Source organism: Schistocerca piceifrons, chromosome 5 (assembly GCF_021461385.2).
Source record: "Schistocerca piceifrons isolate TAMUIC-IGC-003096 chromosome 5, iqSchPice1.1, whole genome shotgun sequence".
NCBI classification, from domain to species: domain Eukaryota; kingdom Metazoa; phylum Arthropoda; class Insecta; order Orthoptera; family Acrididae; genus Schistocerca; species Schistocerca piceifrons.
Genome location: NC_060142.1, coordinates 677616747 through 677638137, shown reverse-complemented (window position 1 = coordinate 677638137; position 21391 = coordinate 677616747). Strand labels below are relative to the sequence as shown.

General features: G+C 37.7%; 1 protein-coding gene across 3 annotated transcripts in view; it reads left to right on the top strand.

The window, feature by feature from the left end:
• LOC124798185 (voltage-dependent calcium channel subunit alpha-2/delta-3) overlaps positions 1–21391 on the top strand; it is a 792806-nt gene that overhangs the window by 410399 nt on the left and 361016 nt on the right. For 2 of the 3 annotated variants that reach the window (XM_047261473.1, XM_047261472.1), the window contains exons 9-12: positions 6684–6820; positions 14518–14652; positions 16353–16436; positions 16780–16836. In XM_047261473.1, coding sequence (XP_047117429.1) covers positions 6684–6820; positions 14518–14652; positions 16353–16436; positions 16780–16836 — 413 coding nt within the window. The remainder of the gene's footprint in view (positions 1–6683; positions 6821–14517; positions 14653–16352; positions 16437–16779; positions 16837–21391) is intronic. The other variant, XM_047261474.1, reaches the window with a different exon arrangement.

Sequence of the window (21391 nt, the reverse complement as noted above, 5' to 3'; positions counted from 1 at the left end):
GTTGCGTATAGGCCAAATTTGTGTAACCATATTTTCGTGTTTATCTGTAATTTAACTGACTTATTCTTAACAAATTAATACGTTTATCATGAGTGAAAAGTGCTTGACTTGCCGTAGAATTGTTAGGTCGGGGCTTTGGTGTGATGGGTGCTGTAGTTTTTTCCATGTGGGTGACTGTAGTGGCGTGGGAATAGGGGAAGTAAATGAGACTCATCAGTGGTTTTGTAGGATTTGTAGTAGAGATAGGAAGATACTGGAACAGGAGGGGAAAATTGCTGTCCTTCAGGCTGAGTTAGACGAGGCCAGGGGAGATCTTGACAGGTTAAGGAGGGAGAAGGGTAAAGAGAGGTGGGAAGTGGCAACAGGCAACAGGAGGAACAGGCCTAGAACTTTGTCTGACAGCTTTATGGTGAATGTGGAAAATAGATTTGACCTGTTGCTTCAGTTAGAAGCTGGTGAGCCTCAAGCAGTTACAGGTGTAGACAGGGCACAACAAACTTTCAGCAGCAAATTGAAAAGTAAGAATGTAGGGAAATCAGTAAAGAGAAAGAAAGTGTTGTTGTTAGGTAGTTCCCATGGAAGAGGTGTTGGCCAACTCTTGCAGGATGAACTAGGATCAGAATACCAGGTCACCAATTTTTTTAAACCTAGTGCTGGTCTGGAGCAGGTGACAGAGGATTTAGGATCACTTTGCAAAGATTTCACTAAGGAAGACACCGTGGTTATAGTGGGTGGGGCAGGTAACAGTATTGACAGAGATCCTGGGTACAGCATAGAGTGTGACCTGGCGAAGATTGCATCAGCATCGAGGCATACCAGTGTTGAGTTTGTATCTGTTCTTGGGCGCCATGACCGACCTCATTTGAACTCTTCTGTCAAGAGAGTTAATTTGGAGCTGGAACGGCTGCTCATGTCGGGTGCGGGGTCACACATTGGTGCGGTTCATGTTGATTCTGTCAGTAGGTGGGATTATACTAGGCATGGCCTTCACCTCAACAGGAAGGGGAAGGGTAAATTGGCTGGGGAAATAGCAGGAAAGTTAAAGGGGGGAGGCACTGTCATGAGTGGTAAAATACCAGTGGTTATAGGATTCAGAAAAGACCCTTTTTTAGGGTAGGGAGGACAGAAAGAAAACAAATTTTAAGAGAGGTTAGAACTGAGACAAACCTTCAGTTTGAGAAAGAAATCAAAAAACATAATTCCAGCTTATTACATCAACATAAACAGCCACTGGTTAAGAATTTTCAACTGTCAGCAGATATTTTAACTCCATCCAATTTTAAGTCAGTCAATGTGAAATGTCAGCTATCTTTATTGCATCAAAATATTCGAGGACTGAGAAATAAAATTAATGAATTAACTATCTGCATAGATGAATTAGAGTCTTTAAACCCAGCTGACATAATCTGCCTCTCTGAACATCATGTGACCACTGGTATAGAACTTTTAAGTGTTACAGGGTTTAGGTTAGCATCTCACTATTGTAGATCAGAAATGGAGAAAGGAGGAGTTGCCACATTCATCAGGAACTGTCATAAATTTAAGAACATAGACATTCATAAATTTTGCCTAGAACAGCATATGGAAGCATGTGCAACAGAATTAGATTTTCACAAAAAATCTTTCATAATATTAAGTGTATATCGAGCACCTGCAGGTAACTTTAATCTGTTTGTAAACCACCTTGAAGCTGTACTGGCCCATTTAACAACCAAAAACAAAGAAATAGTGGTTGCTGGTGATTTCAATGTAGATTTCCTTAAAGACTCTCCCAATAAGAACCTATTTGAGTTAGTAACACTATCATTCAACTTAATTCCCACAGTAAAGTTCCCCACTAGGATAACCACTTGCTCACAAACAGCCATTGATAATATCTTTATAGAAAAGTCAAATGAACAAAATTATATTACAAAACCAATAGTCAATGGCCTCTCAGACCATGACATGCAGTTCCTTCTGTTAAATGTTAATACTGAACAGGATATAAAATCTGTTAAATCTGAGCTCAAGAGGGTAATCAGTAAGCCAAAAATTGATTATTTTAGGACACTCCTCAGAGACATTCACTGGACTGATGTTTACAGTGCTCATGGCATGAATGAAAAATATAACATTTTTGCTAATAAAGTGCTTACCTTATTTGAACACTGCTTTCCCCCAAAACTTACCAAGGTTAGAGCAAAGTCTACAAAGAAGCCATGGATTACTCGAGGAATAGGGGTATCTTGTAAAACAAAAAGAAAACTGTATCTGTCAATCCGAAACATTTCCAATGTTGATGCTATAGCACATTATAAGAAATACTGCAAAATATTAAAGACTGTAATACGGATGTCAAAGCAAATATATTACAAGGAAAAGATAGTCATATCAGATAACAAAATAAAGACAATATGGGATATAGTGAAGGAGGAGACCGGTAGAACCAGACATGAAGAGGAACAAATAGCATTAAGAGTAAATGATGCATTGGTGACAGATGTGTATAGTGTTGCAGAACTTTTTAACAAACATTTTATAACTATTACTGAAAAGATGGGGTTGTCAGGTTCGGTAGATGCTGCTATGGATTACCTTAGACCAGACATTTCAAGTAACTTCCATAATATGAATTTGACCCTCACTACCCCAACAGAAATAATGTCCATCATAAAATCTTTAAAATCAAAAACATCTAGTGGGTATGATGAAATATCAACAAAGTTAATTAAAGAATGTGATTCTGAGCTAAGTAACATATTAAGCTATCTGTGTAACCAGTCGTTTATCAGTGGAATATTTCCCGAATGGCTGAAATATGCTGAAGTTAAGCCACTGTTTAAGAAGGGAGATAAAGAAATAGCATCAAATTTCCGTCCAATTTCACTGTTGCCAGCATTCTCAAAAATTTTCGAAAAAGTAATGTACAGTCGTCTTTATAACCATCTTATCTCAAATAACATACTGTCAAAGTCACAGTTTGGATTTCTAAAAGGTTCTGATATTGAGAAGGCTATCTACACTTACAGTGAAAATGTACTTAATTCATTAGACAAAAAATTGCAGGCAACTGGTATATTTTGTGATCTGTCAAAGGCATTTGACTGTGTAAATCACAATATCCTTTTAAGTAAACTAGAATATTATAGTGTAACAGGAAATGCTGCAAAATGGTTCAAATCTTATATCTCTGGCAGGAAACAAAGGGTGTTATTAGGAAAGAGACATGTATCAAGCTATCAGGCATCATCCAACTGGGAACTAATTACATGTGGGGTCCCACAAGGTTCCATTTTGGGGCCCTTACTTTTTCTTGTGTATATCAATGACCTTTCATCAGTAACATTACCAGATGCCAAGTTTGTTTTGTTTGCTGATGATACAAACATTGCAATAAATAGCAAATCAAGTGTAGTCTTAGAAAGATCAGCCAATAAAATATTTGTAGACATTAATCACTGGTTCCTAGCCAATTCTTTGTCACTAAACTTTGAAAAAACACACTACATGCAGTTCAGAACTTGTAAGGGGTGTCCCAAGAGTATATGTCTAACATATGATGACAAGAAGATAGAAGAAGTGGACGGTGTTAAATTCTTGGGATTACAGCTTGATAATAAATTCAACTGGGAGGAGCACACCACAGAACTGCTGAAGCGTCTTAACAAATCTCTGTTTGCAATGCGAATTTTGTCAGACATAGGGGATATAAAAATGAAAAAGCTGGCATACTATGCTTACTTTCATTCCATAATGTCATATGGGGTTATTTTCTGGGGTAATTCATCAAGCCAAGCTAAAGTTTTCCCGGCACAAAAACGTGCAGTAAGAATTATATGTGGTGTGAACTCAAGAACATCCTGCAGAAGCCTGTTTAGGGAACTAGGGATACTAACTACAGCTTCCCAATATATTTATTCCTTAATGAAATTTGTCATTAAAAATATATCACTTTTTCAAACCAACAGCTCAATTCATGGAATCAATACTAGAAATAAGAATAATCTTCACAAGGATTTAAAGTCACTTAGTCTTGTACAAAAAGGTGTGCATTATTCAGGAACACACATTTTCAATAACTTGCCAGCAGCCATAAAAAGCTTAACAACCAATGAAATTCAGTTTAAGAGAAGCCTAAAGGATTTATTGGTGGCCAACTCCTTCTACTCCATTGATGAATTTCTGAGGAAAACCAACTGATTTGTATATAAGTACAACATAACTTCTGCACAATTTCAGTGCAGTAATGTGTTCACTGAAAATTTGTGTGTGTGTGTGTGTGTGTGTGTGTGTGTGTAAGTATAATCTAACTTCTGCACCATTTCAGTGCAGTAATGTGTTCATTGTAAATAAGTATTACAGTAGTTGTATTACATGTTTCTTACCTTATAAATAAATAAAAAACTTTTTTATTTTAAATTCAGTGCAATAGTATTTGTAAAATGACTCTTAGTGTTCATTAAAAAATGACGATCATTCCACTTGGGACCTGTGGAATGGTACATTAGCTTATTTGTTTTAGTTTAAATATTTGTCATGTATTGTTGTTTTTCTGACATGTTCCACATCCTGGAGGACCTCCTCACTACGGATCAATTGGAATGAAAGTAAATCTAATCTAATCTAATCTAATCTAATCTCTTCAAAATGTCTTCCACATATGGCACCCTTTTATGGCCCAAACAAGTGGAAGTCCAAGGGGGCTAGGTCAAGTGTGTCAAGTATGACAGTCGTGGATGTTTTTCCCAACTGCTGCAAATCATGGAGCTCTCCCGAACCACCTTCTGATGACTTCATCCTCCGTGCCCAGTGAGTAACTATACTTCTGTCGACAGCAGATGAACCATAAAGTTTGCACAAGCACTTGTGAACATTACCCACAGTTTCCTTCCCTGCAATGAGAAATTCAATGACAGCATGTTGCTTGTAACATACATTACCTACAGACACCATTTTGAAACTGTCCTGCAGCTACAGGATTTGTCAGAAGTGATGGAAACTTGGCACACTCACTCAGGAGACTTCAGATAATACATAAATAACGTTTTGCATTCATAGCATTGTTTTTGACTGAGAAAAAAAATGTGGTACATTACTTTCTTGGTAACCCTCATAGATGTTTTTATTTTAATTTGTGTGTATCATGTCAGTCTGTATTACTATGGAAATAACATCATTTTCTGCGTGGGCTGTTACTGAGTGTATTCATTTATTTACAACTGAGATTTTGCCATTGTGCTATTGTCAAGTAGCAACAGAAAATGCTAAAAAAAAAACACTTCAGTTTGAGGAATATGTTCTTTTCTCAAAAATTTGTAGAAGTCAAATTAAATTTTTAAAATTGTACCACTTCCTACCTCACTGTGAAGTGTGTTACCAGGACTCGTTCTTGTGTCAGACATGTTCACATATGTTATGTGTATAACAGAACAAAATTCCTTGTCATCTATTTAAAAGGACATAGCACTTCACTAAGAACAGCATTATGTCAAATAAATTTACTCAATGTGTTAATTACTATAACAACTACCTTTGAATTCATGCCATACTGCACTGTACATTCACCAGATGTGACATTTGACAGGTAAAACTCTATGATTGTGCTGAGTGTTAATAATCAAAGATCATATTGGTAGTGTCATAAATACATAAATTCCACCTAAATTTTATTATCATATGTTAATGAAATTTTATTGTGATATGTTAATAAAATTTAGGTGAAATATATGCATGTATGGCACTACAGATATGACCTTTAATTATTAATACTCAGCACAATCATAGAGTTTTATTTGTCAAATGTCACACCTGGTGAATGCACACTTACAAATGTGAGTGCAGTATGACATGAATTTGAAGGCAGTTATCTAATTATAAATGTTATTAATTATAAACTTAAAATTTCTTTAAAACTATTATATTTCTAAGAGAAAAGAGGAAGAAAGATTTACATTTATTGTGGGATATGTATTCCAGATAGCTGATGGCACTAATGACATACACTAGTACAACTGTTTGTATATATTCTTGTATTCAACATCTTGCTTGTTTTCTTAGCGATTTAATGTTAGCACTTTAACATAGGAATGCATAACCAACAAAAATATGGTCTCTAACAGTGAGAAAATTTGTGACTTGATTTCCTTTGCAACTATGATAAAAATAAATAAGCATATTATGCACATATTACATGGTGGCAGATTTAGGGGGAGTTTTTTGAACTCCTGAACCACTACTGCCAACTGCAGCAAACCTTTGTGCTCTAGCCAGTACCAAATGCTTTGTGTTTTCCAATTTGCTTTGTGTTGTGGATTGCTGTTATTATTTTATTATTTTTAAATGTGTGAAGAGACTAATCCTGGTGTGTAAATGGATTCGACTGTGACTGTTACTACAACAAAAAGTATCAGAGTGATCCCTATGAATGTTATGTCGGTTTTGATTTCATGGAGGCGTAGAAAGCAGACATAGGGTGACAGCGCTTTGAGAGGGAGGTAGGGGTTATTTACCTGCACCGCTCCTGTCCCCTCGGGCAGTCTAAGTTCATGTTTGTTTACAGTTGCGGCTGACTGCTATGATATACTGTCCACATAATACTACCGTTTGTTAGTAAACATTCATATATGTTTCCAGTAACAGGTCTGTAGACATATATGACTATATTTGAGTGAAAGTTTGAGCTGGGTGTGTCTTTGTTCTAGGTTACTATCAACACCTCAGCACACTTGCTGAAGTCCGCGAGAAAGTCCTCATGTATATACAAGTCATGGCTCGGCCGCTAGTACTGGGACGAACTGTTCACCCAACGGTCTGGACTCCTGTGTATGCCGACGTTACAGTGAGTGCCATTCATTCATTTGTTCATTCAGAGTGTTCTGTAGGTTGCTAAGGATAGTTAGTTAGCTACATGTTTATAGACAATTGGAATGATTCTTTTATCAAAATGATGTGCAACGAGTCAGTGTACGGGATATGTATATGTGATTAGTGTTCATTAATATTAACACATTATTATTTTTAGTCCTTCCCATGCAACTACAATTTTTTTTTTACTGGCTACCAATTTTTAAATGGAAATTTGTCAGTTGTCCACGAGAAAATGATTGTAAATTAGTTTTAAAACTTGCTTGTCTACCTGTCAGACTTTTCTGTTATTGGGCAAATGATTACACATTTTTGTTGCTGCATATTGAACTCCTTTCTGAGCTGCTAACAGCTGTAACAATGGGCAATAAATATCATTTTTCCTCTAGTGTTGTAGGTGTGGACATTACTGTTCATATCAAATTGTGATATATTATTTATAACAAATTCCATTAGTGAATATATGTTTTGTGGCAGAACAGTTAAAATGCCTAGCTCCTTGAAGAGGCATCCAAGGCTGAACACCACCTATTATTCTTACTGCTCGCTCTTGTGCAATCAATACTTTCTTTCTAAGTGATGAGCTACCCCAGAAAATTATTCCATAAGACATTATTGAATGAAAATATTTAACATATGCCAGGAAGTTGCTATATTTGTTTCCAAGTTTAGCATTTATATATGGGGCTTTCAAAAAGAAATGAGGCAGAGTCTGGAGAGCACAAACTGGTGACAGGAGGATAATATCGTGGTGTGTGTAATGAGGTGTGGTTCCGACCAGAGCGTGGAAGTTCACAGCCGGCTGCTAGAGGGCACGCATGCATGTCAAGTGACTATACAGAGCTAGCTGCAGCACACATCAATCATTCAACACTGCCTGTCGCATTGCAAACAGTGACATGCAGCCGTCAAAAGATGAGTAAAGAGGTGTGGTTTGTTTTCTGACAGCAGTAGGAGTAGGAGGAATGGACATTCATCGGCGAATGTCACAAGTGCACGGCGAATACTGCATGTCCCTTGCAAGGGTCAAGGCATGGCTCAAGCGCTTCAGGGAGGTACGGGTGTCGTTAGCCGATGATGCGTGGTCTGGAGCAACACACTGCATTACCAATGACATCATCCAGCTGATGGATGCGTTAATTACACAGGACTGCTGAGTGACAGTGAAAGCCATAGCTGCCGTGGTTGGATTGAGGGTCAGAAGTGTTCACCCCATAATGAAGGAACGACTGCGCATGCACAAAGTGTGTGCCCAATGGGTGCCCCACAGTCTTCAACCACACCAGAAAGCATGTCGAATGGCCCACTCTCTTGTCTTGCTCATCTGTAGCACTATGCTTGGGAAGGGAATGCATTCCTGGCACGAGCGGTGGCTGGAGATGAGTCATGGTGTCATCACTTCAAACCAGAATCAAAATGACAAAGTCTCCAGTGGAAGCATCCAGGGTCACCACCACCATAAAAAGCCAAGGCCATCCACACAAATGCAGGAAAGATTATACCGACATTCTTTTTGACCAAGATGGTCCCCTTCTGATTCACTTCCTGCAGCATGCGACACCAGTGAATGCCCAGTATTACTCGTGAACTTTGACCACCTTTTGCCAAGCGATCAAATTAAAACGACCAAGCAAACTCACCTTTGGGGTCATTCTGCTCCACGACAATGCAAAGCATCATATGGCCAACACAGTCACGGCACTCCTGCAGAAGTTCAAGTGGGAGGCTCTCAGCCACCCTCCATTGTGTCCGGACCTCTCTCCCTGTGATTATGCCATTTTTGTTCTCCTTAAAAAGGCTCTGAGGGCAAACGATTCAACTCGGACGACGACGTCCAGGTGTACATGTGGAATTGGTTAACGTCGCAGCCCCAGGAATTTTATGAGACAGCCGTTCACCGCCTTGTGTCGCAGTGGGACAAGTGTCTCAACAGCTAGGGGCAGTACTTCTAACATACAGATACTGGTTTCTGTAATTATGCCTATGGCTCATTTCTTTTTGAACACCCCTTATACAAAGAGCAAAATTAGCTGAACTTAATTGTTTGAGAAGCTGAGTAATATGGGTCTTCCAGTTGTCATCAGTATGTATATCCAATAATTTGGAGCATTCTACCCTATAGCTCATATGCTACATCGGACTCTATTTGTTGTACAGAACTGAATGTAGTGTGTGTGTGTGTGTGTGTGTGTGTGTGTGTGTGTGTGTGTCCTTCAAACTTTAGGGAGAGCCCATTTTCAGAAAACAACTTAATCTTCAGTTCTTTCCAACATTGTCTGAATTATTCAGCACATCCTTTTCATTTCTGTTTCTGTTTTTAAATACGGTTCAGACCAGCTGTACATGAAGCATTTATATGTTCAGTTTTTCTAAGAAAGTAATACGATTTACACAGTCAGATGCCCTGGAAAGATCACAAAAATACCACTTGGTGAATTTTCAGGCACTTGAGATTAATCAAGGTGTGCATCAACCCAGCTACGTAGATATCAATTATTTATCTACTGTACTCTACTTCTGCTTGTAAAAGATTTAAATTAGGATTTTGCAAGCAGCATATGAAATATTGACACCCAATGAAGTAATAAAAAAGAAAACCATGTTTATTAATGGCTCTGAGCCCTATGGGACTTAACTTCTGAGGTCATCAGTCCCCTAGAACTTGGAACTACTTAAACCTAATTAACCTAAGGACATCACACACATACATGCCTGAGGCAGGAGTCGAACCTGCGACCATAGTGGTCACGCGGTTACAGACTGTAGCACCTAGAACCGCACAGCCACCCCTGCTGGCCACGTTTATTAAGCAAAAGGAACAGGATACATAATTAAGCCCACTACAATGAGACTCCTGAGAATCACTTGGCCTGTGTGACACAACAATAGGCATATAGTTTTATATGGTGGTACACAGACTGTTGATTTGATGACATCCTGCTTGTCTCCTGCCACACCTGTTGCAGAGGGCTCACTGTGTTGAGCTGCAGGTAGGAATTTGGTGCTGCGTAGGACCCTTTAGCCATTGGACTGCATACATCTTATCCATTTGCCACAAGCCTTCATTGTTCTCATATCATAACAGTTGCTGTCAACAGAATCTTAAAGCAGATTGTCCCAGAGTTCCTAGGAAAATATCAGAGGTTCTTGTTACTCCCTGTGCACTAGTCTAAAATTATCATCATCTGTTCTTCTTTTCCATTCTTCTTGGTGATTTCTCTTTATTCCTCTTACTGCCAACATGTTCATAAAGTATTCCAAATATCCCTAAATCATACCAAATCACACAGCCTTCTATGCTAACATCCTTGAGGCTACTGCTTGTCAGTCAGCCTTTCAAGTAATTTGTTGCTTTCTTATGGTGAAGGCTGGTGCTCATGTTTTTGTAACTGTTACATACTTACAAGGAACACCTTGAGTATGATGTCACAAAATGCCATTGACATTTATGGCATTCAGTGCCTCACATATTGTCTACCGTGTGACCACAATATTGGCTGTTAATGACAGTAGGTGGTGGGACTCTAAGGAATTCAGTGGTGAATACAGTAGAGCATAGCTGAAATGCTTAGTTGATTAATAACCCACAACAGTTCTATAGGTGTTGATACAAAGCCAAGCAGTGGCAATAATAAATAAAGCAAACATTGCATTATATCTACACAACAGTTGCTGAAGTCGACATTTTGTCAGAAAGGAACCCAATGAATTTCACAGAGTGAGAAAGAAGTGGCAGATGAAATACTAGCATTTCAGCAAGATGAATCAATGGAGAGTGCGGTGTTGTCTATGCTTGACTGTGCGGGCAATGTACATAAGGAGTACAATGATGATGTTATGTGCTTAACAAGTGAAAGTGATGTTGAAACAGAGGTCAAGCTGCGTAGTTCATCATCGTTGTTGCACAGTGAGCCACAAACCTTGCCTCTGGTGAAATGTAGTAAAGGACAATCATTGTCCAAGGAGCTGTTCCTAAACATAATTTTGTATATGGAAGATCATCTGTAGCATAATAAAAAAAATTATGAACAGATTTCGAATAAGTCTACAGCAATATGACCATGTATTGCACATGAAAAACTATGGATATTCAAGGGAGGACAAGGTGTACTTGTTACAAAAACTGGTGTTCGCACGTTTCAAGGATGCTCGATACAATTTACAGGATGTGTATGTCAGTAATCTACTGTGTTATGCATGTCAAATTGCACACATCATAGATTACAATGATTTCAAGGGAAACAGTGGATGAGCACATAATTCAAACAGTGCTACAAAGTTGGAAGACATAAACTAATGAAATTTCAAACAAAGCATCAACTTGATGATGCACAGCAAACTACAGAATTGGCCTGAAAATTTGTAGATGAGATAAACAAATATATCCCATCATTCAGTAAGGAATTGGTTTGCAACTCTGGCCAATCGGGATTTGAAGAGGGAAATCCATATGAAAGGAACCTCAGAAATTATAGGTACCAAGAGAGTTGAATTAAGATCAACTAATGCCTTAATGCAGTCATATGCAACTATGCTGATTGTTAATATGGATGGTAAACTGACTGGAAATTTATTTATTGTGCTGCAATTGGAGTTCCTCTGCCCCTACAATTCTTAGTCATCTGCGTGATCTTACAAGGGCAGGAGGGAATATTTATGTCACACCAAGAAAGGGGGGAAAATTGGCATAAGAGGACTAGAACAGCGTTATGAGCACTGCTTTTGGCCAATAACTGGTCAAAATAACTTGCTTTTGCTTTATTGCTGGTCTATGTATAAAAATCACACTCCTTTAGTGCAAACTATCCCTCCAGAAAAGTGTGTGACATTGCAATTCATACCACCTGGAACCACTGGACAAACTCAGCATCTGGATGTTTCTTTTTTCCAGGCCCATAGAACATATTATTGCACTATCTGCAGCTGTGCCTTAAAGGATAACAAAAAATTTTGTATTTGTGGGGATCCACAGCCTCCACATGCTTAATAAATGTAAACATGGTCCACAGTAGGCTGCAACTTAATTTTTATTTAATCGTATGATTAACTAATTTCGACTACTTTCATTGTCAAGGACTTGTAAAACCAACATGAAAAGCACTAAATTGTCTGCCTGCATCACATGTATAACTAACACTTTACACAACTCACATTAAGATAAAACAGATAAAAGTAATGTTTTATCTTAATGTGATGTGTAAAGTGTTTGTGTAACATGCAATGCATGCAGAAAATTTAGTGCTTTTCCATGTTGGTTTTACAAGCGAAATTAGCTAACTGCATGATTAAATAAAAATCACATTACAGTCTACCATGGAAAATGTTTATGTTTATTAAAGAGTAACCAATTTTTGGCAAAATAATTTAATTGGATAGATAAAAAACTTACTTACCAAGCAGCAGCAGAACACAAACATAAAAGACCTATTTCCTTCTTATCCTGTACGGTAAGTCTCCCCTGACCTGCAGGTCTGAGAGACTTTCCCATAATCGATCCCTTTTCCTAGACCTCTCCAGCCCTTTTCCTTCACCCCTCTTCCTTCCTCTTCAACCCTTCTGCCTGAAGAAGGAGCCACTGGGTCCAAAAGCTTGCCTAATTATAACCTTCTTTTATGTGTGTGTTCTGCCACTGCTTGGTAAGTAGAATTTCTAGCTGTTGAATTAAATTATTTTGTTAAATGACAACCAGTTACACGGTAAGCTCCAAGACAGACTCTTTCACATTTGGTTGCATGCCATCACATTTCATCAGTTCTCATTACCCTGTTACACCAGTATGATTCTGTCTGCATTTGTTAAGAGTGGATTCCTATCTGAACCACCTGCTCTGTTTGTAACTTCCAAGGAATTCACCTTCGATCTTGTTGGTACAAACATTTATGATCACTGTGGCATGCCATTCATCATTTGGTGTTCATGGTTCAAGTTGATGGTTTGTTTTGAACATTTCTCGAATGTCAACAATGTCCATTTTGTGAAGTGTAATACATACATCCCATAGAAGGTTGATCTTTGCACCTCCCAGACACTTATTTTGTGTCACCATCCTGCTGCACATGGTGTGTCACTAGTAGCTAATATTTTTCCTGCCATAATTGTTGACGCTATGCTTTCAAATGAGCCTTACAAAAGATTGAAATTGCAACCTCACACTCAAGGGGTTCCTTGTGAGAGCCGGTGGTATGTCCCTTCGAACCTAAGAATTACTGTTGTCTAGCTTGTTGAAAACTTCTTGCATTTCTTGTGCATTCATGTATGACTTTCTAATCAATAAATGTTTAAGTGAAGCCACAAGGAGACTTGCTTCACAAGTTTGAAAAATGGATCGGTATTACCAAGTAAGCTACTTCTAAAAATTACTTGGAAAGACTGAAGGGAATGAAATGGAATCTAAGGGAAGTTGATCTTCTTGTGTCCATTTTATGAGTATATGTTACTGGTGCATGAGTGTCAGGAAATATGTCATGCTTATGGTGATAGCTAGATGGGATACCCAAAAGTCAGCTCAAGATTTAATATATTACTAGAGATGCCACCATAAACATAAAAATTGTTTAAAAGGGAATTTCAAATGAAAAAGCTATAAAATTAGAAGGAGACAGGACAGCTGGCTAGTACTTGCCTTCATCTGCTAAAGTTCCATACCGTTGCCTGTAGGAACAATTGCAAGTAGAAAAAAACTATACTAAGTTTAAGAATGCATTTGTTTCTTCATCAGAATGGAAAAGGTATAGGTCTTGGAAGGTTGGAAAGAGAGATCACTCAGACTCCAGGTTGTTGGTCGATAACAACCCACCTCTGGTGAGGATGAGGGGAATCATCTGTATAATGGAAAAGTTAGAAACCATTTAATATGAATGTTAGGCTTGGAGCATACCAGAAATTACATCCACAAGTCCAATTATTTTGATAGGCCCTAGCAACAGTGCTTAGCAAGGTATTCACTTTTACTTTGTTTTGAATATTTGGGAACTGTAATTTCATGCCTGATGTCTGCTGCCATCTTGTTACAAACTTTAACACTGGAAAATTGAAATCCATTTATTTCATGTAAAACCAACAATTTTGTAGTAGGTTGTTCTATTTTCTTCTGCTTGCAGCTAATTATTAGAAAAGTGTTATAATTCATTATTTATTGCTATTGCAATTTGAAAAGTTAATGAGGCCTTTCAGCTTCAGCTTTACTTCTAACGCCCACCACCACTTAACCTTTACATAGATCTTTTTAGACAGTTTTCAATAGTCGATATATGTTTAAAAAAACTGCTGACACTGAATTGCATTAGGATTTTATTAGTACTGCTGGTTTTGGCCGTAAACCATCATCTAGTATGAAAATCACTTATAACATTTAATATGTCTCAAATATTGAAACACAAAACATTGAATATTTTAATCTACACGAAACACATATTTTATGTGGATTAAAATATTCAATGCTTTGTGTTTTGATATTCATGACAACTGAAATGTTTTAAGTGATTTTTGTAGCAGATGACAGCGTACGTCCAAAATTGGTAGTACTAATAAAATCCAGTTAATGTAATTAAGTGTCATTAGCTTTTTGAAATTTAACATTTACAGTTAATGGTGTAAGCTATTTTCAGAATAAATTAATCTTAATTAAGTGCACAAATATGTATATTCTTATGAATTTTCTCTCTATTACAGGACCCAAAAACAACTGACTGGCTTTGGGAAAAGAGGGAATGTAGAAAGCAGAAAGAGATATTCCTAGCCTCTAGAGAATACAATTCAAATAAAAGTGAAGAGCACCTACGACAATATGTGGAGAGCTTAAAAAGGGTATCCAAAATTTTCTTCTACAGTTTGTGCATTATTTTTCCATCTGCATTATTGTATTTTCTATTCAACATGTTTATAAAATGAAAAAAAAAATAATGATTTAACTCTTTTTACTTCATAACAAAACTTAATTTTAGTATGAGCTGGTTAACTTCCTTCTCAAAACCATTGGCCATAGCACTGAGGTGATTCTCACGTGTTTAACAGTAGTATCATTTAATTTAATCTAATTTTTTATTCATTTGTTTTTGTGTAATTCTGGAGAGATACAGCACAGAACTTACTACAGTTTGCCCAATGGTGCCAGTTTCACATCATGGCATGAACTCCACGGTGTGCTGAAAGCTCTGAGGGCCCATCCCAAACCATTATCACCTGAGTCAACACCCACAGTTTGCAGAAGTCAGTCGCAGCCATTACAAAGCTCGCACATATATCTTGATGGCATCCCAGATTTAATCAAGAGGGTCAACGTTAGGTGATGTGCCATGTAGGCTTACACAAACACTGTCCTGTCTATGGAGTGTTTCAAAGTGCCTAAGGCACAGGATGGCAGAGGGTACTGATCACCTGTATTGTGCTGCAGGGGAACATAGATTGCAGATGACTAGCTAGTAATGTTCTGTAAAGTTTACTAATGAGAGACAACTGGAGACATACAAAGCATCAGTTTCATCCCATATACACATGCTTCACCATCAGTGTGAGTGGTGCAGGTAGTATTACCTCATGTGATTTTTGACAGACTTATACAGTGCCATCAGTACATACTTGTGCTACAGCTCATGTTTAGGAGATCTTTCTCTATCCTGATAACAAGTGATAGTAGTGTTCTTATCCCAGTGCTAAACTCAGTGACCTGTGACATCATGCAGTGAGCAGATTTATTTTTCTGTATCCAATTGCACAGGTGGGGCTCTGAATGGTATTACTATCCATCAGTTGTTGTTGTGGTGGTGGTGGTGGTGGTGTTCAGAATTAATTTGGCAAGTGGCGTGCTTCGCTGTGGCCCATCTAACTAGTATCGTAGTTTACATTAGTTATGAGCGAGTCCTGTCATAAAAACATTGTTGATTGTGACAGTTGACTGTGGTGGCAGTGATTTTCCTTGAACCGAAGTACTCGAAGAGTGTTAAAAAGCCCCGTACCTGCATGACCTTGGATATGGTGTGTCCAGCATGTGTCCATGGTCAGAAGTCCTTATATTGCACATCTCAACCATCCTGTGCTCAGTAGTTACACTGACAAGGTAACAAGGTCTGATGACATTCTGGTCATGTGACATGATGAACAGTTCCGTTTGTTGTGACACCAGCAACACACTCTCCCACACTGTAGTTGTCTCTTTCAGTTGCCATGAGTGTGTTACGTTACTGTTTTAATGATATACAGCTTCACATTTAAGTCATTTGCACATTGCACAGAAATAGTAAGATGGATGTTAATTTTCTGAGAAAGTTAACATACATGAGAAAGATTCCATAGATTCCACTCTCCATAATAATTAAGACTGATTTTACAAGCAATTGGTTACAGGTTTTAGAGTTGTTCAGGGGGAAAAAGGTGTCATTTGGTTTGTAATTCCTTTGGATCAGTATATGCCATATTTTTGTGTGAACGTTAATTTTTGCAGCTACATTTTTATATGCTTACAAATGGTGATATATATACTTGATCTTATCTTAACTGTGATGTTCCAGGTTACAGATGAAAATGCAGATGAAACTTCCTACCAACTTATGACATCTGTTGCAGTGCCTGTTTATGATCGGAGGGAAAATGCAGTAAGTTTCTTACTAAAGCAGCTTATAAAAAATTTCTGTTAAAACTGAATTGTCAGTGTGTTTAAGAAAGCATTACAATACTTATAATGAAGGCAGTAACATTTGTAATTTATCCTTGCCCAGGTTTTAGGTTAGATATTTTTCATGTGATTCAATATCCCTTGAAACCGTGTCCATTCTGTTTGAAGTATGTCTTTACTGAGTGATATTTGTAGTCAATGGATTACTGAGGTACTCAGTTCCAAACATACCTTTAATATAATCATTTTAAAAGAATTTTTTGTGTTTTTATTTCACAATTTAGTAATGACTACAAGCTGTCATTTGATTCTCCTGTCTACAGAACCTCACGGAATGGACCCTCATAAATGAGGCGATATGGGTACAAAAAATCCGAGAGGTAGCAAAAAGTCTGAATTAACTTATTACTTTTTTGTAGAAGTTCATGAGTGTGGCTACTTGTAGGTTAGTCAGGTAAATCAGCATAGCATTAGAAAACTGAATCTGTTAATGACATGTTGAGGTATAAAAACAGTTGTTCAGAGTAGGCCATTTCAAGTAGTATCTCTGTTGCTAATAGAGAGATTTCATTTCTCATAATTAAGGCAAATTATTGTAGAAATAGGAATCAAATATGTGTTACACTTGATGAATTTTTATCGTTATGTTTACTGTTAAGGTTCAGAACTGCTTTTCATTATCTGCAGGGCATTAACTATTGCTGTAACCGGCAGTTTTCATATTTTCATAATATCTTCTGAAAAATCATTTAACCATTTATTTAGACTACTACACACAACTGTTCATGCTTTTTAACTATTTCTGTCCTGCCATGATCCTGATTTAATAACCTGGCAAATTGGAAATTATTTCATTTATCAAAGGACTACAAACACTGCTTTAAATACCAGACTGTAAGATGTAATTATATTGCAAATGATTGTCTGGAATTAATTATGTACAAGGAAAACAGTAAGCCCTGGCAGTTTCCTTTCAGTGTTCCGGTGACTTACTTTTTAGATTAAATTTCATCAGTAAGTATTATTCAGTGGCATGAGGAAAGACAACCATGTAGAAAAAGCATTGAGTATCTGATGTACACAAATAAGGTGTTCAGTATAACTGCTCAGGTTACACTCTTTACGCCAGAGCTCACATATGCAAAGTGCGTCCATTCAAGTTACGATCTCTCTCTCTCTCTCTCTCTCTCTCTCTCTCTCTCTGTCTGTCTGTCTCTCTCACTCACTCCTACACACACACACACACACACACACACACACACACACACACACACACACACAGGCGGGCCCAGTCTCTTATAAAGACTCAAAGTTCTAAAACTGAGCTATAATCTTCACCCCCTTGTTTATTTCCTATGTGCTGCTCAGAGCTTCTTCTATAAGATGAATGATTGTTTTTCCTTCTATCATTGTTTATATACCACCCAGGATTTTTCATTAGGTTATTAAAACTTGATGTTCATATCACTTGACAGGTGCTCTTCATCATATGTAATACTATTTAAATCCATCTCATAATTACCAGTAAGTGCCATAAAAATTGAAATCTTATCATTTAAGAATAATCATACAGATAATTAGTACTAGCTAATTTGCTTAGTCTTTCTACCCTGCATGGGTATTCAATAGAATTTTGAGGTTGGAATGCTATATTATATTGCATAAAGTGTCTATTTTCTGTGTTTGTAGGCTAGCAACTAATATTCTGTGCAGTTGTGGTACTTTATAGAAATACATAGGACTCCCTGATATATTTATAATGACTGTAGTGTGTTAGAATTTTAGTGCCAGCCCCAGTCTGTATATTAGAATTTTGACAGTAATATCATCATTGCAGAAATTATAAAGCCAGTGTAACTAGCTGTAAAGTGAGCACATATGGTATCAACAATGCTTACATTTTCTTAGCATGTTATCTCCTTTATTATTAGACTGTAGTTAGGGGTCAGTATTTCTAGAATAACGTGTTGGAGGATGTAGACCAAGAACATAGCTCTTATACAGATACTTAATGTAATAGGAGTATTCTACAGAACATATTTATTGGGGAAAGAGTCATAATTTTTCAGTTTCTCTTTTATTGTATTAAGGAAAATTTTTATGCTTTTCCAGGAAAGAAAAATTTGTTTATCTAAATTTTATAATTAGATACATTCAGAAATAAAGATAGTATCATAATAAAGCTGGCAAAGTGGAGCCGATATTGTGGAGGGGTGTTTTAAATAGCACTGCCAGAAGTGGACAACAAAATTATTAAGGAAATAACACATAGCAACAAAATAGAGGAAAATACTGTGCTAGTTAGGATTACCTTTTTTTGATGGAGTAAAACAGCTACTAAGTAAATCTTTTTCTTTTGATTGAAACTGTTATCTGTAGTATATATGTTTGGAATGCACACAGATGTGCTCATGTTGTCATTTAGTGTGGGAACCTGTAATGATGATCACACTGTGGCATTTGTAATTGAATCCGAATGTAAGATATTCCAAATAATGGCCAGATGAGATGTACATCTTATCTTCAGCAGTTTGTGACACTTGATTAGATTAGAGAAATGTTTAAGGTGGTGTTGACTTTTCAAATTTAGCTGTTTAGTGGTACCCATCAAATGCCTTTAACCTGTAATTTTGTTTATGTCTGAAATTTTAAAGGTATGAATTTAGAAGTGGATTTAACTTTACATATTTTAAAGTTATGACAGAATAGCCATTAATGAAAACGTGATGGTTTACACACATACATACTAAGAAGATAGTCCGTGGCCTAATAATCTTGTAGATCGAAATGTGTAACACAAAAAAGAGATTCACTTGGCAGCTGTAGCTTTGTTTTCCAGTATGATGTCCAGGAATTACTATTAGCTTTGATGTGTCATAACTAGCTTTATTTGTCATTGACGAAGATACAAAAACAGACCTGTTTGCGAAGAGAAATAAGTATTTCAGGTCAAAGCTTAAGAGAACTGCAGCAGGTCTGATTCAGTGGTGAAGGTGGACAAAACTAAGTATCATTGAGCTCTTTGCAGAGAACAATTTATGAGGAAGAAAGTCGGCTGCAGTTCTGAAGAAAGAATATAACATTCTATCTCAGCAAATGTACATACAGTAAAAAAAGACATGATTGGTGAAATAAAGCAGAAAAATATTCAGTAAGAATGCTGTGTTGGAGATCAGTGTAATGAAGAGACTTATTAAGACGAAGAAGGCAACAGGAATGAGTGTTTATATATAGATTTCAATAAGTAAAGAGGTGAACAAGAAAGATTAGTGTATGTAAACAAAGCTCAAGAACGGTACAGATGAGAATCTGATTTCTTCTGATGGTGTTGGTATGGATACCTCATGAAAACTTAGGATTTTGAACAATATACAAATAATATTTTAATTTTGCTGGTTATAGCCACACACACATCACATTACTTAATGCCAAACAATGGAAAAGGTAGGAACAAACTGCCTATTGGCTTCTGTCTCGGGTTCTTCGGCCGACGTTCATCTAATGATTTTTCTGACGGTAGTGAGTTCTGTCCTGGGATGGCAATGGAGGGTGAAGCTTTGAAAATGCCAGCCACCCGTGCTGGCGAAACGTCAGAAAAATCATTAGATGACCGTCGGCTGAAGAACCCGAGACAGAAGCCAATTGGCAGTTTGTCAACAAGTGGCCACGAAAGCCTTAACAATTTTGTAATGTAGGAGCAGACAGATTGCTACTTACGATAAAGAAGACATGTCAAATTGCAGACAGGCACAATTAAGACACACACATACAGACACACAGACACACACACACACACACACACACACACACACACACACACACACACTTCATGTATACATGAGTGCCAACTCCAACATCTTGGGACGGAATGCATCACATGGGATGCAAGCAGCAATCTGGAGAGGGTGGGGAAGGCAAAGGGGAAGGAATAGTAGTGTGTGAATGGTGAGAGAGCTTAACTCTGTCTGGTGGAGTGCACAGGGACTAGACTGCCAACAGGTGCAGGATCAGGACGTTGTGGGGCAGGAAGGTGAGGAAAAACGGAGAAGAGAGGGGAAAGAATGGTGGATGTGTTGACAGAGGGCTGCAAGTAAACAGGGAGGGAGATGAGAATGGGGAGGTTCCAGTAATTATCCTGGCCTCAACCTTCATTAACATACTGTCCCCACACCCTCCATCCAACAGTTTCCAGCCCCTCTGTCCTGATATCTCCTCATCTTCCACCCTGTTTATTTGCAGCTCTCTGCCAATGCATCTGTCCATCTCTCCCCACTCCTCTCCTTTTTTTCCCACCTCCTTGCCTCACAACCTCCTAATGCTGTGCCTGTTGCAGCTCTAGTCCCTGTTCATTTCACCAAACAGCATTCATCTCTCTGCCCACCTGTACACTACTATTCCTTCGCCTTCCCTCTCACCATTCCCTTCCAATTACTGCTTGCATGTGATCTTGCATTCTGTCCTGAGATGCTGGAATTGGCAGTTGTGTGTGTGTGTGTGTGTGTGTGTGTGTGTGTGTGTGTGTGTGTGTGGGCGCGCGTGCGCTTGTTTTTTACAGGTGAAGGCCGTGGCTGGGTATCTTTTAATTGTACCTGTCTGCTACTTGACCTTGACACATCTTCTTTATGGTAAGTTGCAATCTGTCTTTGCCTACATTACTTAATGTTATTTAAATTGCTATAAGTAAAAGCAAAATTCTATTTGAAGCTACTGGTGTGCGAAAACCATTGAAAATAAAGGGGTGGTAGCACAAGTATTTTTCTGTCCTTTTACAGTGGTTTGCAAAACAATGTATCTACCACCCAGTTTAGTTGGTCCTCCAATGATTTTTGCACAGCCCATATTAATGTGGATTGTAATTGGATTCAGAATAAATTGCATTGTAAAATATAAATTTGGGTGTCAGTCCAGTAACACATCCTTCCACTATCCAGGTAC